The sequence below is a fragment of the Notothenia coriiceps genome, unplaced genomic scaffold (genome assembly GCF_000735185.1).
Source record: "Notothenia coriiceps isolate Sejong01 unplaced genomic scaffold, NC01 NC01_scaffold00000312, whole genome shotgun sequence".
Classification (NCBI taxonomy): domain Eukaryota; kingdom Metazoa; phylum Chordata; class Actinopteri; order Perciformes; family Nototheniidae; genus Notothenia; species Notothenia coriiceps.
Window position 1 is genome coordinate 15,865 of NW_011333013.1, and position 14,683 is coordinate 30,547.

Below are 14,683 nucleotides of genomic sequence, written 5' to 3' on the forward strand. Positions count from 1 at the left end.
TATAAGATAAATCAATGGATATTTAAAATGTCATTTCATTAATCCTTTTGTGGTGTTATACATATACTTTCGCTAACCTGACATCCCTCTTTTGCAACACACATCTCCTGACATCAACATGCACTCTATTCCTGTACTATAAACACAACCAGTACAAGCTTCCTGAGGCTAAGGCAGCTGCAACTCGGTGGCGTCCTTCAGCTTCTCCCCCTGACTCTGTGCCGGTTAGAGAGCGGTGTCGGTGAAGGCAAACACGTGAGAGGGCGTTCACCGTATTGCTTGGATCAACCTAGCTATTGATTAGTGCAGGTAAAAAGGAGAAGAGGTGGAAGAGAAAAAGGGTCTTGTTAGAATTCAGATCCCTAGATTTAACCGGCCATGTAAAGAAAATACAACGCAGCTTCACACATCTGGAAATACAGCTGTGAAGCATACGGTTCCTACACACACTTGAGTGACCTTCTGTCATCTCAATGTAATAACGGGGTTAACTTCTGACTATCAGAATACATCATATACTCTGAAGACCAAACAATGTACGGTGAATGATCTTATAGGCCACAACTGTCAGAGTTATCTCTTTCAGGTCACATATTTGAAAATGAAAGTTGAGAAATGGGATCAGAATTTTTGATCAGGTTACCATGAGGCAACATCGAGTCTAACACGAATACAGTGAAAGACCAAAAGATCCCAGAACATGGAGTTTTCTATTAGCAGATCCCCTGCAGCTGAGTATAACCTCAAGCTACCAAATACTGAACAGACAAACTCAGGAGGGAAGAGGACCGGCTGGTATCAAAGACTCACTAAAAAACAGCATTCTGGCTTTGAATGCTCTGAAATGACGGACACAAGGAGACACCGTCCTTTAAAAATGACCGTTTACGACACCACTCTCACCTTACAGACAAGCTGCAGGTTGGATAATAGTTTTAAAATATCTAGCAGACCTTTTATATTGCAGCTTGCCTTGCATGGACACACACATTTATTAGATTTGTTTTTATATCCAATCTTTTTTTCTGTTGACAAACCTGAAAGTACTCTATAATCAATGGTTTCAATCTTGTACAAACTAGTTTAGCAACAACCAAAAAACACACAGAAACCACATTTCATTCTTATTTTTTTCTTACTCGATAGTAAATCAGTTACATTAATTTTTAGGTTATACATTTTTAGGCTTTCTCCATGAATATATAGGCTCCTACGTTAAAGCTTAGCATTACGACCAACATGATAGACCTAGCAAAACCAAATTTGAGGGAGAAAAAACAAAAACAGAGGATTAAGACAGAATGATGGTGAATGGACAAACATGTGTACCCTCCCCCCCATTTGTGAAACAAAAAACGCAAAGCAACAATTAATTCAATGTAGCAGTTACATCATTCTGATTATAAAACAATTTAAAATGGTGGGTGCGACAATTCTCTCAGACTGGGTTGCGTACACAAGCAGAATCTCCTGACGAAACATACAAAAGACCCCTTCAAGACAAACATCAAAAAGACAGCGAAGCAGAAGGGTGTGAGGGATGTCAATAGTACAATTTTGGACTAAAATGGTGAGTTCTGGTTGTGGAGGACACATCCATTATTTCTTTATCCCAGAGGCCTTAGCAATTCCTCTTTCAGAAATGTTTCGAGTCCCGTGTGACTTCACACTATCCCTGATTTCTCCAGCAGTGTCACTGTTTGAGCAGTTCTTTTGAAAAGTCACCAATAATTAGAGAAAAAAACATTAAGGCTCCAGAAAACAGGTTTCTGAAATGAAAATTGTCAGTAGTAAGCCAAAAAATAGAGATTTTGTCGATCTGAATTAAAAATAGATAAACCATTGAAGTTGTATAATCGCACAGCGCCAAGTCCGACATGGCCTTTGGGATCCTCCAACACTGTTGGCACAGTTAAACCGCTGAAGCATGGCAATGTCGCCCCCAAATGGACAAATAGGGGCAGGACACATTGGTTCCTGATTGTACTGAAATATAAAGTGGCAGATTTTTCTCCATGGTGCAGTCAAACCCTGATTCAATTGGAAAGAGGTGGGGGCCGGGGCCGGAGAGAGAAAACCAGTCTGGTGAGAGAATAGTACGAGATGGAACGGGAAGAAAAATATTTCTTTAAAAAAAAAAACTGAACTAAAGAGTGTGGTGGTGCCTAGGTGTTACAATAAATCAGCTTGTTATCCCTGCACAAGAAGTGGGTGGTACATGGGACAAAAAAAAGCACAAGTCTCGACAATGGCAGAGATTCACCAGAATTAAATAGAAAAAAATGAAGGGCTTGGTTGCATTTTCATATTCTTCTGTCTCTTAAATCAAAAGTCCTAGTGTAACTGTTGATCAAGCCAAGGATAAATGTCTTCTATTGTTTATTCCTGTTTTGGCGCTCCTGTTTAAAAAAAGAAGCAGAAAAACATAACGATATTAGACATTAAAACTTTACATACCAGCACAGCAAGCTGCAGGACATTCTGATAAGGTCTAGATATCATTATTTAGTGTTGATCAAATCTTAAAACATACATTTCACCCTTACCGATTGAACAACTCAATCAAGCACAATTAATAATAACGGTCTGAAAATTATTTTTTAATGACAAGTTCTTACCTGATCCAACCGAGAGCGGTTGGGTATAGGGGAAGGTTCAAAAGTCTGTCGAGAGGAGCAAATAAGAAACAGAGAGAAAAAAAGAATTATTATCAGACACAAAACAGTTAAACAAAAAGTCTATCTAGAAATAGATAATGTTTTTCTGATCAATGGTGTAGAATGTGTATTTTTGGTATATTTAAGGTTAACCCAGTAAGATTAATGTGCCCACCTGGCCCACCTCTTCATCCTCCTCCTCCTGCCTCTTCTCATAATGGGAGAAGTCATCAAAGATGGAGGTGGTGTGTTTGTAGGTGGCGATGATCTTGAGCACCTGCTTCGCCTTCTCCAGAGGAACTTCCTGGGTGTCGCGGGAGTTGGTCACTGGCTTGTTGTCGTTGTTCTCCAGGCGGATGTGGCGAAGCTGGCTATTAGGCACGTCCTTAACAAACAACCAGTCCACGTCAAACTTGCCCTTCCACTTGTCCTGCGCCCAAACACCAGCACTGGTGCCATAGTCCACTGGTGACCGCATCTCTGCCACACCGCAGAAATGACCACTGCCATTGACACTGAACAGGAGGTACACGGGGCCTTTAGCATTCATGGCCCGGAAGGCTGAGTCCAGCCGCTTGTTGCCGTGCTCTGTGCTGCACCAGATGGAGTACTTGATGGAGCGGTGGATATCGTCCTCGGAGTAGCTCTTAATGATGAAAACACGGCCGTTCTTCAGGTTCCATTCAAAGTCCTTGGGGTTGTAGCTGTGGTTGGCACGCAGCTTATCCAGCACGGGGTGGGACTCTGCACCAGGTCCCTGGCTAGGGCAAGTTGGGGGGCCACCGTGCCCACCACCAACCATACCCATAACACCACTACCATCATGGCCAGGGCCGCCCTGCCCGTAGCCTTGGTTACGGTTGCGTGGGGCAACCCAACGGGTCTGGGGTTGTGGGGGCTGGGTGTGGTTTTGGTAGGGCTGGGGTGGTGGCTGGTGGTGCTGGTGATGGTGGTGCTGTAAGGTCATCTGCTGCATCTGGGGCTGCACCATGGACTGGGCAGGGTGGTGCATGGGTCCCTGCTGCATGTGGCCTTGAGGCTGCATGCCATGAGGCATGCCGAGAGGCTGCTGATGCTGCATTGGAGCTGTGGCTACTTTAGTCACCGGGCCCTTCTCCCAGGTCCCGATGTTCATGTTGTGTTTGATGGGTGGAGGGGGAAGAGCTCCTCCTGGACCTTGCATTCCTGGCTTCACCTTCGCTTTCATCTGCTGCGGCTTGGCGGGCTTGCTGGCAATGGCTGCCCAGGAGGTGGGTTTGGGGGGTGGCATTCCAATAGGTGTGGCCCCGTTCCCTGTGGCTGCCACTACAGGGCCACCGATCACAGATCCCACAGCCTTGACTCCTGAGCCCTGGCCAGTGACATCCCCTCCGATCTTCAAGCCAATCATACCTTGCTCCAGGCTGTTCATACCGGGGGCTTTGTTGAGGGTGTCACTGTGAAAGCCCGTCTGACCATCAGGCACCAGGGTGCCCCCCAGGGAGCTGGGGGGGTAGCTGTAGCTTCCTCCGTAGGCTGAACTCTGAGTCTGCTGGCCCTGGGTGCCACTTGTGCCCCAGGCAGAGAAGGCAGGATTTTCAGGGAAAAAATTAAACCTGTGGGGGTAGATGCTGCTTCCTAGGCCACCCGGCTGGCCAAACACCGTGTCTGGCATGAAGTGATGGTCTCCATTACTCAAGGCTCCATAGGGGGTGAGGTACGGAATAGGGGGGTCCCCACCTGTAGACCAGGGAGCCTCACTGAGGGGATACGGAAATCCAATGGAGGGGGCGTAGTAGCTGGACAGATAAGGGTCGGTGATGGACTGGTAGCTGTTGTTCTGGATGAATAAAGGTCAGCAAAGCCACAGCATTAACATGTGACTCAAGAGTTTAATTTTCAAAATCAGATCCATTAGTGAAACAAAACTCTCTTTTCACTCAACATGAGACTAACTTAATGCCATCTGATTAGAAGGACACATTGATATTGGATATTTAAGAAAAAACAATAATATTTTCTTATATCTTATTTTCTAAAATGTCTTAAGATAGGGATATTGAGTTTTACCTGAGTTGATTGACTAGTGAGGTACGGCTCAAAGTCATTTTCATGGACATTCTCCTTTTGATGCAGTGAACCATTTTGCACTGCAAAGACAAAATAACATTACATGAAGGTACATTTAAATATACATGTTCAGTTTTTAAGACAGATTTGTTTTATAACTGAATTAACCCATATTTAACTATCTACGACCTGTTGAGTTGAACAGTTTGTTTCAAAAGGCCAAACTTGCCAGTTTTAGATATAAAGTTGTGACAGATTTGAATGGTTACAATTATTATGCTATTAAAAAAAAGCATTGTCAGCTTCAACACAGCACACACATTATAATTATAATCCTCATCTATCTAATGAGTAATTCACAGATAAAGTATTCAAACTTGTCAGCCCCTCTATGTCCATGTGCTCCAAAACATGTCAAATCCCTGAGCCATGTCAAGCAAAGCTTATGGTGGAGGTGAATCAGCCCGTGGCCTGCTGCCAGCCAGGCCTGCAGGTGAAGCGAAGTCAAGACCTGCCGGTCACTTCACCAAATGCAGTAAATCCAAGATGACTTTAACATCATAAAAACAATGAAAAGGCCATAACAGCACTGTTACAGCACTGCAAATACTGTCGTTAGTGAGGAAGTGACAACAATGAATTACTACTAAAATAATATGTACAGCTGGGGTTGCTGGTGGCATTGAGGGAAGACTGAGACTGGACAACTGTAGGACTAGGAGGTGCTCAATCCAGTACCTTTACAGGCTAAGAATCAAGACAGGACCAGCGTTTTGGGGAATATCATTTAAATATCCTAAAAAAAAGCATGGACAGTGGCAATTTGGCAAAGTCGATTATGCTTTAAAGGAAATGTCCACTAGATTCCAAGCTTCATTTTTCTGCAATACAAAATCACAAACCTTTATTCACAACTTTCAAAGATACAGGGGTTAAACGTGTTATACTCAAGCAGCAGATTAAAGATTGCCTTAAACAATTATATGACTGGAAAAAGAGTAGAGATTGCATCAATAGATTGCATCAGAAGTGTGCAAGGAAAACTGAGCATAAGCAGAATGGTAAATGGATTACATTTATATACAGTAGTACCTTTCTGCCTTACCAGACTATTTCTACCAATCAAACACAACTTAATACACCAATGGTGGCGGGGATGCTCTGGGAGGCAATGGCCTGGCAATTAAGGAGAAAACTTTGTCTTTGCTAAAGGACACTTGGAAATGCAAGACAGGAGGAGCCACAAGATGAATACTTTTGGTAAACTGAGAGCATATTCTCCCTAAAAATCATCAGACCTTTGAAATGGCGGACGCTGTCCTTCAATGGGTCTTACAGTATGTCGCCACCCAACATTTAAACCCCTGATCTCGAGATTGTTAATATCACACTTATGCAAAACATATTCCCAATAAAGTCTGAAAATGTATGCTTCAATTTCTGCTGAATAACAAATGAACAGATGATAGCTCATCAAAACTTAGCTGGGTAATGTGTATTAGAAACATGTTATCATTGAAATACTTTTAACTACCTGACCGCAATCAATAACTAAAAAATCAAATGGTATCTGTGGCTCTGTCAAAAAGATGTCCTAGTGACATCAGTGTCGCTAACTTGGATACTTTCTAGCTAGATTTAGTGACTTTTAGATTATTTCATTGTAATAGAGTTGGCATTTTTATAATTAAGCTTGAGTTACCTCTCCAAGCTTCTGAGCTTTAATTCATCACCCATAAACCATTTTATTTGTAGAATCATTTGCGCCAGCAGATTATATCAAATGATGTTCCAAAGATTTTAATCTTGACAGTAGAGTAAATCACAGACGGCTAAAGACTCCACATAATGCTGGTGTACTGTATGTAATGCTGATTTAGTCAGGGAATGTGTACCCAGACTATATATCCAAACAAATTCAGTCATCTGTGACACAACAACTCACCTTTAGATGCTTGTCCCTTTGATCTCTGCATAAATGTAGGATGATAAAAAGGGGGAAAAAGGAGACATGGTTCATTTAAGTAAATTGAGATTTTCCATACGTGCAGCCGCTAATGTTAACAATGTATGGCTCAGAATATGAACATTACGACTACCTCACGAAGAGAAGCAATGCAAACAAATAATTACCTAAGGTTACTCTTCAGTTAAAGATGAAGATACTTACCGTTTGCTACATTAGTTAAAAGCCATATTTGATTTGCAACTTTGGTCAAATCAAGCACAACTTTGCTAGCTATCGTAACTAACGCTAGCCGTTTTAAAATGGCCTTTTAGACGCCAATAGCACGAATGCAGCTTTTTACTTAGTTAGCTGGATCACTCTTGAAATAATACCGGTGATTGTACCACCTTCAATACAAAAGTTGAAGATTATCTGAATGAGTAACGTTATCTTGAACCCGTTTCATTATGTTAACCATAGCTTCAGGTTTTTATGCCATAGGTGCTGAGTTTTTTCCAGCTACGTTGGCGTTACAAACATTTGGTCTAAGTAAAATATGCATTTTTTGCTAACACTTAACTGCATGTCATTATTCTCCAACGTCTATCAAACACATTTAACCTTTTTAACGGAATGTAGCTAACCAGCTAGCTGCATGCACCGGCCAACGTTGGTGGCTAAGCTAGCACTTCCGAGCGATAGTCATAGCCCAGTAAATCGTCAGCGGGTAGCTAGCTTGCAAGCTTTTTTTACAGGCAATGTACATCGTTTTTCCTACCTGAGGGTCAATGCTTGTGGCAGACATAATTCATTAAGCAAGTCCCTGGATTCTCACAGAGCCTGCGCTTGTGACTGGATTTCAAGCCCCGTGATTTAGAAAGCAAGTTCACAGCTCAGTTACAGTTAGCTCCGTGGCTAGCTGTGCCGCTTAGCGTGTGGCTAGCAGTTGTAGCGCAGGCTCAGCTGTATATTTTCCGCTGTGTGCTCGTATCCCCAACTTCCACACTTCAAGTCTGTCGCCTAGGAGACTTGTGTCCAAAAATCAGTCAAGTCCGGTTACTGGTTTTCAAGTAAACGTTATGTATCGCCGATTGGAGCTTTCAGAGCTTGGATATTTCTGCCCTCGGTCGTCTTTTACTTTGTCTTTATTATTCCAGAGAGAGAGAGCCCTCCTCAGTTACGTTAAGCCCTGTACACTTCCCCAATGGCTGCTCCTCCATCCGGGCTTTGAGCCGCCGCTGCAGTTCACGTCTCTCCCCGCGGGGTGGCTCAACTTTGAAGCTTTCTTTCTATTTATCAAAGTGAGAGAAGCTCTTATCTGTAATCAGTGGTGTAAAGTAACTAAGTACATTTACTCAAGTACTGTACTTGAGTACAACTTTGAGACACTAGTGCTTTATTTAGCATTTAAATTGTGTGCGACTTTGTATTTCTACCCCACTACAATTCAGAGGTTAATATTCTACCTTTACAAGTTTTACTACATACTACATGTATTTATACCTAAAGTTAGGATTCAGGTTTGGATTCATAATGGGAAATATAATAAATACTGAAATAAGACTTTAGTTACACCTGGAGTAAATCCACAAGCTACTCAGCAGAAAGTGATTAAACATAGCTGCACATTTGCTCTGTGATAAACACATTAATGCATCAATAATCATTATAAACATAAGTGTATAGTATTCTGAAAAGGGCCAATCTGCATAATGAATACTTTTACTTTTGATATTTGAAGTATATTTCAATGCTAATACTTTAGTACTTTTAGTTGAGAAACATTTTACATTTACTTGTCCCAGAGTATTCCTACACTAGTATTTCTACTTCACTAAAGTGCAAGATATGAGTACTTCTTCCACTTATGTCTGTGATTAAGATAATACCAAGATAATGAAAATAAACCCAGCAAACTTCAAACATGACTAGTGAATTAGAATTGTTTTCTTTACTTTGCTATTTTCTGCAATCTATCTGCAAACAACGCCTGGGGTGCTATCAGCAGACTGTTTTTTTCTACAGGGCCTCTAAAGCAGATGTGTTTTAACCATGTTTTAACCCAGCACAGTGCTCATGTGAGACTTACTGGAATGGAAAAATGATACAAAGTAGGAAAAGGAAAAAGTCAACTTTAGCATCGCAAAGTATATGTGGCAGCACTCAAATACATCTTCTCTCTTTACTGTGAACTGTGGCACACATTTAATATTTTTGAAAATCCTTCACTAAATCGTCATATTTTAGCCTACAGAATATACTTGTTATAGTATGCTATTTTAAAGTATCTGATTAATGTTTGTATTTATTTATGCTTTTGATGTGTTGATGTCTAGTTAAGTTCCTCTTAATGTGCACCTAAAACCAAAGCACATTCTTTTTAAGTTAAAATCCAAATTTTAATACACCATATTCAAAATTGGTCAAATACCAGTTTTCAGTTTTTTTGGTAGGTGACTCAACTGAGAAAGACAGAAAATCACGGATAACAATCTAGGCTACTTTCTCGAATTTATACTGGACATTTGACTGTTTATTTATTGTGTAAGTTAGACAGTGGATGTAGTACTTAACGGGTTGAATCTTCCACTGAAAAATATTTTCTCGTGGTGATTTCGTCATGTCTAGTAGTGTATAATGAACTGATTTGGTTCTAACCCTCATTAAATGAATGTAGTTATTACTCTCTGTTACCACCAGGAGGCAGCAATGATGAACCCACCAACTCTTTAAACTCTGCCAAAGGTCAAACCTATATCCTAATGTTTACAAGTGGTCATTTTCTGAATTTTTCTACTCACAATATTGACAGTATTAGAGCAGGTAATTCGCCATTTTGTGTAACTTGTGTTTTGACTCAAGTCTGGCTATTTCAAGTGTAATCCTGAATTGCAAACATTTTAGCCAACAATATTCAATATACTTTTTTATGTCTTCCAAAAAAAGCTTTCTAAAAGACAACACATCACATTAAAAAAGGTTACATGGGTGTTCCCTGACCCTGTAAGTTATATAGCCTCAGAATCAAGTATAACCGCACAGCTTATTATTTTATCTGTTTAACTCACTTAACTCCTTAATCATCACTTATTCACACAAACTCAAGAGCAAAGGATTTCTACTTCCTGTAGTGTAGGCCATAGAGGACACAACCACCGATCCATTGTAGACAATAATATTCAACAACTATGGGATACAGGACAACCAGCCAATTTTTGCTTCAATTGTAAAAGTTATAGGTTTCTTTCATTGAGTTGTAGGCTATAAAGTTAACACATTGTGCTTAACAACATTTTAAATAAAAGTAAAGTAACATCCCTTTTAATAATCATATTAGTTGTAAGGCTATAGTATTCTTCTGAAATGCTTCACATGTTTTTACTAGGAGGCGGAGCCCCATGGCATGTTCACGCTTTCATCCATTCAAGGATCAATGAGCATACATTCTGGCATTTGGTGGCTTTTCTGGAAAGCAGTCTCCTGTAGGTGCAGGCCCCCACAGCTGATCATATTATTTCAGCTGTTGTGCTATACTCACCTTCAGTGCGGGCACCACTATGGACCGCAATAGGAATGACTGGCACAGGACAAGAAGAGAAAGGAAAACTTACAAGCAACAGAATGACGGATGACAGGAGTACTACACTGCACATCCTTGAGGAGCCTCAGATGCGGAGAGAAGGGGCGAGACTTCAAACTTTTCAGAACTGGCCAGCAGATGCTCCTGTCACATCTGGAGAGCTGGCCAAGGCGGGCTTTTTCTTTCAAGGCCCCGGGGATAAAGTCCAATGTTTCTGCTGTGGAGGGATTTTAAGATGTTGGGTACATGGGGACTTCCCGGCCGAAGAACACAAGAGGCATTTCCCCACTTGCAGTTTCATACTGGGTCGATCTGTGGGGAATATTGCTCTCCTAGTCGGATCCTCTGACTCCGTGGATGGCCAACTTATGAGCCAACTCCAGAGGATGACTATGGATGAACAGGGCACATCTGGACAGGCGGTGTACCCAGAGATGGAGGCAGAGGATTCCCGGCACACTACTTTCCACAACTGGCCCACAGATGCCTCAGTCCAACCAGATATTCTTGCCAGAGCAGGATTCTTCTACACAGGTATACCATTGTCTCACTATTACGTTTAAATAAAAGTATATCATACTTCTTTAATGTCTTAACATTTACCAGCATTTGAGTGTCCATGAGAACATTTGAGTGAAAGATTCAGCGTTGTCCCAGTCACTGCTAGAGCGACCTCTCTTTGTGAGAGAGTTCATGGTACAATTGGCCTGCTGAGTCATGATGTTGTGGACAGAACAAGCTGGACAGAGCTGGGGCTGTTAAAGAAGTAGGGCTTCCACAGCTTCAGGCAACTCACAGAGTGGGCACAATATTGTGAAAACCAATACAAAATAGTACAATACATAAAGTAACCCTATAATGAATTGTGCTTTTGTGAAGCTCATATTGTTTTTGTTTTTTTGCGACGGTCAAAGAGGAGTTAATTCACCCTATTGTCACATTATAGGTTTCAGTTCTTGGACGATATTGATTCCTTTTACAATCTGACGTATATAGCGATGTTTTTGTGAATTTAAGACTAAAGGAGTGTAAAGAGATGGTCTGTGTTAAATTGTTAGTGTCATTAGACTCCTCTCACGGCATTGCTGTTTACCCCTACAGGCCACGGTGACAATGTGAAATGCTTCTACTGTGACGGAGGGCTGAGGAACTGGGAGGCAGGAGACGACCCCTGGCAGGAGCATGCCAAGTGGTTCCCACGGTAACAGCAGGACTTATAACACACAGATAAAGAAATCAGTTCAATGCATTACTTGCCAATCTTTGCACTGGCAAAGGAAAATGTCTTCTCAATATAAAAGCAGTGTAACGTTTTGGTTTTGTGTTCTGCTTTAATGCTTCAGCAGATTATAAAACAGTGTCTTTATATTTCTCAGATGTGAGTTTTTAATCCAGGCGAGAGGAAGGGAGTATATCAGCAACATACAGGATGCTCATTTCCATCTGGGTGAGACTGTGGTGAGAGCTTTCATCCCTCCTATCTGTTCAGAATAAAGTCTGGTAGTGCAGACATTATAATCACACATTCATAAATGGTATCTTTTGTAATTGCCGACTTTGACTTTGACCAATGAATAAAAAACATGGTCACTTTACTTTTCTAGGTTGGATCACAGACTCCTACAGGCAGAGATATTGGATCCAGAAATGGTAAGTCAAATGACATTTAAAAAAAGCAAGGAATGCTGGGTATTTACCAACAATGTATATTCCCACTAAGCAGACTGGATAACAAGATAGCAGACTGCTCTGACACCAATAATTATCTTTGTGCAGCCAGTGGTGCAAAGAATCAAAGTGTCAACATCAACTATTGCTTGTTCACGCAAAAGAATAGAGATAGAGTAAACATTGATGGGAGCATTGCAGGTTGTGGAAGCAGAAATAAATAAATGCTGCAACCAGTTGATTCAATTAATCTGGCACAAGGTTGATCAAAGAAGGTTGACAAAGCATACATACACCACAGCAGTGCTTAAAATATGTAATTAGACTCTTACTCTTTGAAATAAAGTAGGTCCATTACTTTTCTTTGAGACGCTGCTGCAAATGAAATAACTACAGCTAATGTTTGCTATACGATTGTAGTAGCCTATAGCCTAGAAACCATCTGTAGCCCGTGGTTACCATAAAATGTAGGATAACAATTATAATCTATTTCAGCATGTGTACACCAAAGGCAAGTGGTTTAAAATGTTAAGGTACAAGTAGATGCACCATTTGTCATTACATCTTATGTTTCCCCATGTAAATGTCCCTATAGTTAAAGTGGACCTATTATGCTATATTGGAAAAATATATTGTAGGGCCATACCTATACAAAACATGTCTGTGAAGTTTTTTGCTTAAAATACCAAACAAATCACCCATTGTAGCCATGCCTCATACTGTTCATACCCCTCTTTTGCCGCCTTGTTAGAGAAACGAGGATTTTGGGTCCTTAGCTTAAAAAAAAAAAAAAGAGAAGGCAGAGCTAATGCCTGATCAGAATTCTACCGGAGATAAAGTTAAATTCTGCTGTGATAAAACACCATCCTGTTCTAAACCACATAAAAGATTATTTCTGAAACAGTATGGAGCTCAAATGCTTTTTCTCTTGCGGGTTTATCACAAGGTGAGTTCCTTTTTTTATTTCCTGCTTTTTAAACATGTGCCCTACAGTACAGGTTAGCTCTGAGTTTTAACGAGGCTTGCTAATGTAAACAAAGGCGAGATTACGTCCAAAACACGTCAGGCATTGTTTCTGAGCAATTTTCTGTGGGTCCGCTGCCGATTTGACGTCAGATCGGCAGCAAATCTGTATCCGCTCGTTGTACCCCTGTTTTTAAAAGATTTGGGTACGGAGGAAAAGAGAGAGGGTTTTATTTTCTGACGCTGCGTGAGTTCCCCGACGCACCGGGGACACATATTTATGTATAAAAGACATCACATAGTGCATTTTGCAAGATAGGTCCCCTTTAATGTAACATGGAGTCGATATGTAGATGTTTTGTCCTCTGTGGCTGGTCACTGCTTGTGTCTTCCTCACCTCTTCCCCCCCTCTCATGTCCCAGATGTGGTCGGGGGTCTGGGAGGGTCCTCGGCCATGCTCTCTCCTGTGGTGCAGACTGTGCTGCAGATGGGCTTTGAGGCAAGCCTGGTGGAGAGTCTGGTGCAGACCAAGTACCTTCTGTCCGGTCAGCACTACACCTCTGTGTCCGACCTGGTCACTGACGTGCTGCAGGCAGAGCAGGAGGACAGACAGAGGGGCCTACAGAGCAGAGGTAACAGGCAGTGGGAAGACATAAACTAATATACTCAAGTATTTATATTTCTGGGATACTTGTACTTTACTTGAGTATTTCCATTTTATGCTACTTTATTTTACTTGTACTCCGCTAAAATTCAGAGGAAAATATTGTATGTTTTGATTGACATTCATTCGGATTAAATATTTAACATGACCTAAAATAGAGAACATTGTTAAATATTAAGCCAGTGGTTTCCAACGTTTATGACTTCTGATCTCCATTTATTTAGGTTCAGGCTGGATGTTTTACAAATTAATGAGTCTTCAGTAGTTGGAGTTACTTTTGATACTTTAGGGTTGAACAGTTGAATGATGCTTTTCTTAAATGGAAGACTGTAGCTTGTACTAAAGTATTTTTACAATGATATATTGTTAGTTTTACCAAAATCTTAATACAATAATAACAATTATCTTAATACATGCGGAAGCGCTGTAATTTTCCATTGTCACCTTCAAATACAATCTGTTTGACCATTTTCATATAAGCAATAACATGACGTAAACATCAATGTTACAATGGACAGTTTTCTCTTTCACATTTTGTCCTTCAGAGACAGATACTGTGCAGGGCTCCAGTGCTGGACTTGTGAGGACTCAAACACGCGTCAGAGAGCAAGGTCAGAGGTCAAAGCCTAGGCTGTATGATTTGCAGGAAAATAAGAAACTTTTGAGCTTGTAACACTTTTCAATATGTTGCTGACATTTGATTGCTTTGCAGATGCAACACTTGGCTGGTAAATATTATGTGTGTAATATAAAGCTCATCTGACCTGTTGTTTGTGGTTTCTCGAACAGTAAAGGACCCGAGCCCTGAGGAGCTACTGAGACAGCTGCAGGAGGAGCGGACCTGTAAGGTGTGCATGGACAAACTGGTGTCCATCGTCTTCATCCCCTGTGGTCATTTGGTGGTTTGCGGGGACTGCGCTGCCAGCCTGCGTCACTGTCCAATCTGCAGAGCGGTGATTAGAGGCAGCGTTCGTGCTTTCATGTCCTAACGCTGTATAGATAAAATGCTGTTTTACAGGTGTTGCATGAGTGGTCTAAATCTGTATTAATTTGACCTACTAGTGATGAAAAAAAATGATTATTTCCGGTCAGAGTTTGCAGATCGTTTTCTATAATAAAAATTTAAAGCTGTTCAATATGAGTATGTATTATTA

The 14,683-nt window shown here is 41.1% G+C and overlaps 2 protein-coding genes across 3 annotated transcripts; one reads left to right on the plus strand and one right to left on the minus strand.

Moving 5' to 3' along the window:
- Nucleotides 1-1,112: 1,112 nt before the first annotated feature.
- ythdf1 (YTH N6-methyladenosine RNA binding protein F1) lies at nucleotides 1,113-7,874 on the minus strand. 2 transcript variants are annotated; one of them, XM_010766577.1, is made up of 6 exons: nucleotides 7,433-7,874; nucleotides 6,652-6,676; nucleotides 4,707-4,786; nucleotides 2,842-4,476; nucleotides 2,619-2,663; nucleotides 1,113-2,399 (listed from the first exon to the last, which is right to left on the minus strand). In XM_010766577.1, the coding sequence occupies exons 1-6, from the start codon at nucleotides 7,457-7,459 to the stop codon at nucleotides 2,373-2,375; spliced, it is 1,839 nt and encodes a 612-aa protein (XP_010764879.1). In that variant the 5' UTR covers nucleotides 7,460-7,874; the 3' UTR covers nucleotides 1,113-2,372. The 2 variants fall into 2 exon arrangements, with proteins under 2 accessions (XP_010764879.1, XP_010764872.1); XM_010766570.1 differs by having other exon boundaries at nucleotides 2,833-4,476.
- A 2,401-nt stretch (nucleotides 7,875-10,275) lies between these two features.
- birc7 (baculoviral IAP repeat containing 7) lies at nucleotides 10,276-14,660 on the plus strand. The gene is made up of 7 exons (XM_010766719.1): nucleotides 10,276-10,768; nucleotides 11,336-11,435; nucleotides 11,611-11,692; nucleotides 11,839-11,884; nucleotides 13,288-13,497; nucleotides 14,075-14,140; nucleotides 14,319-14,660. The coding sequence occupies exons 1-7, from the start codon at nucleotides 10,276-10,278 to the stop codon at nucleotides 14,516-14,518; spliced, it is 1,197 nt and encodes a 398-aa protein (XP_010765021.1). The 3' UTR covers nucleotides 14,519-14,660.
- The last annotated feature ends 23 nt before the right edge of the window (nucleotides 14,661-14,683 follow it).

Excerpts from the sequence above, each read along its gene's own strand:
- birc7 (XM_010766719.1), top strand. The coding sequence starts at position 10,276 with ATGACGGATGACAGGAGTACTACACTGCACATCCTTGAGGAGCCTCAG. Across the intron at positions 11,885-13,287 it reads AGATATTGGATCCAGAAATG|ATGTGGTCGGGGGTCTGGGA; the intron begins GTAAGTCAAATG and ends CTCATGTCCCAG. Across the intron at positions 14,141-14,318 it reads AACACGCGTCAGAGAGCAAG|TAAAGGACCCGAGCCCTGAG; the intron begins GTCAGAGGTCAA and ends TTTCTCGAACAG.
- ythdf1 (XM_010766570.1), bottom strand. The coding sequence starts at position 7,459 with ATGTCTGCCACAAGCATTGACCCTCAG. Across the intron at positions 6,677-7,432 it reads CCACAAGCATTGACCCTCAG|AGATCAAAGGGACAAGCATC; the intron begins GTAGGAAAAACG and ends ACATTTATGCAG. Across the intron at positions 2,400-2,618 it reads ACCGCTCTCGGTTGGATCAG|GAGCGCCAAAACAGGAATAA; the intron begins GTAAGAACTTGT and ends TTTTTTAAACAG.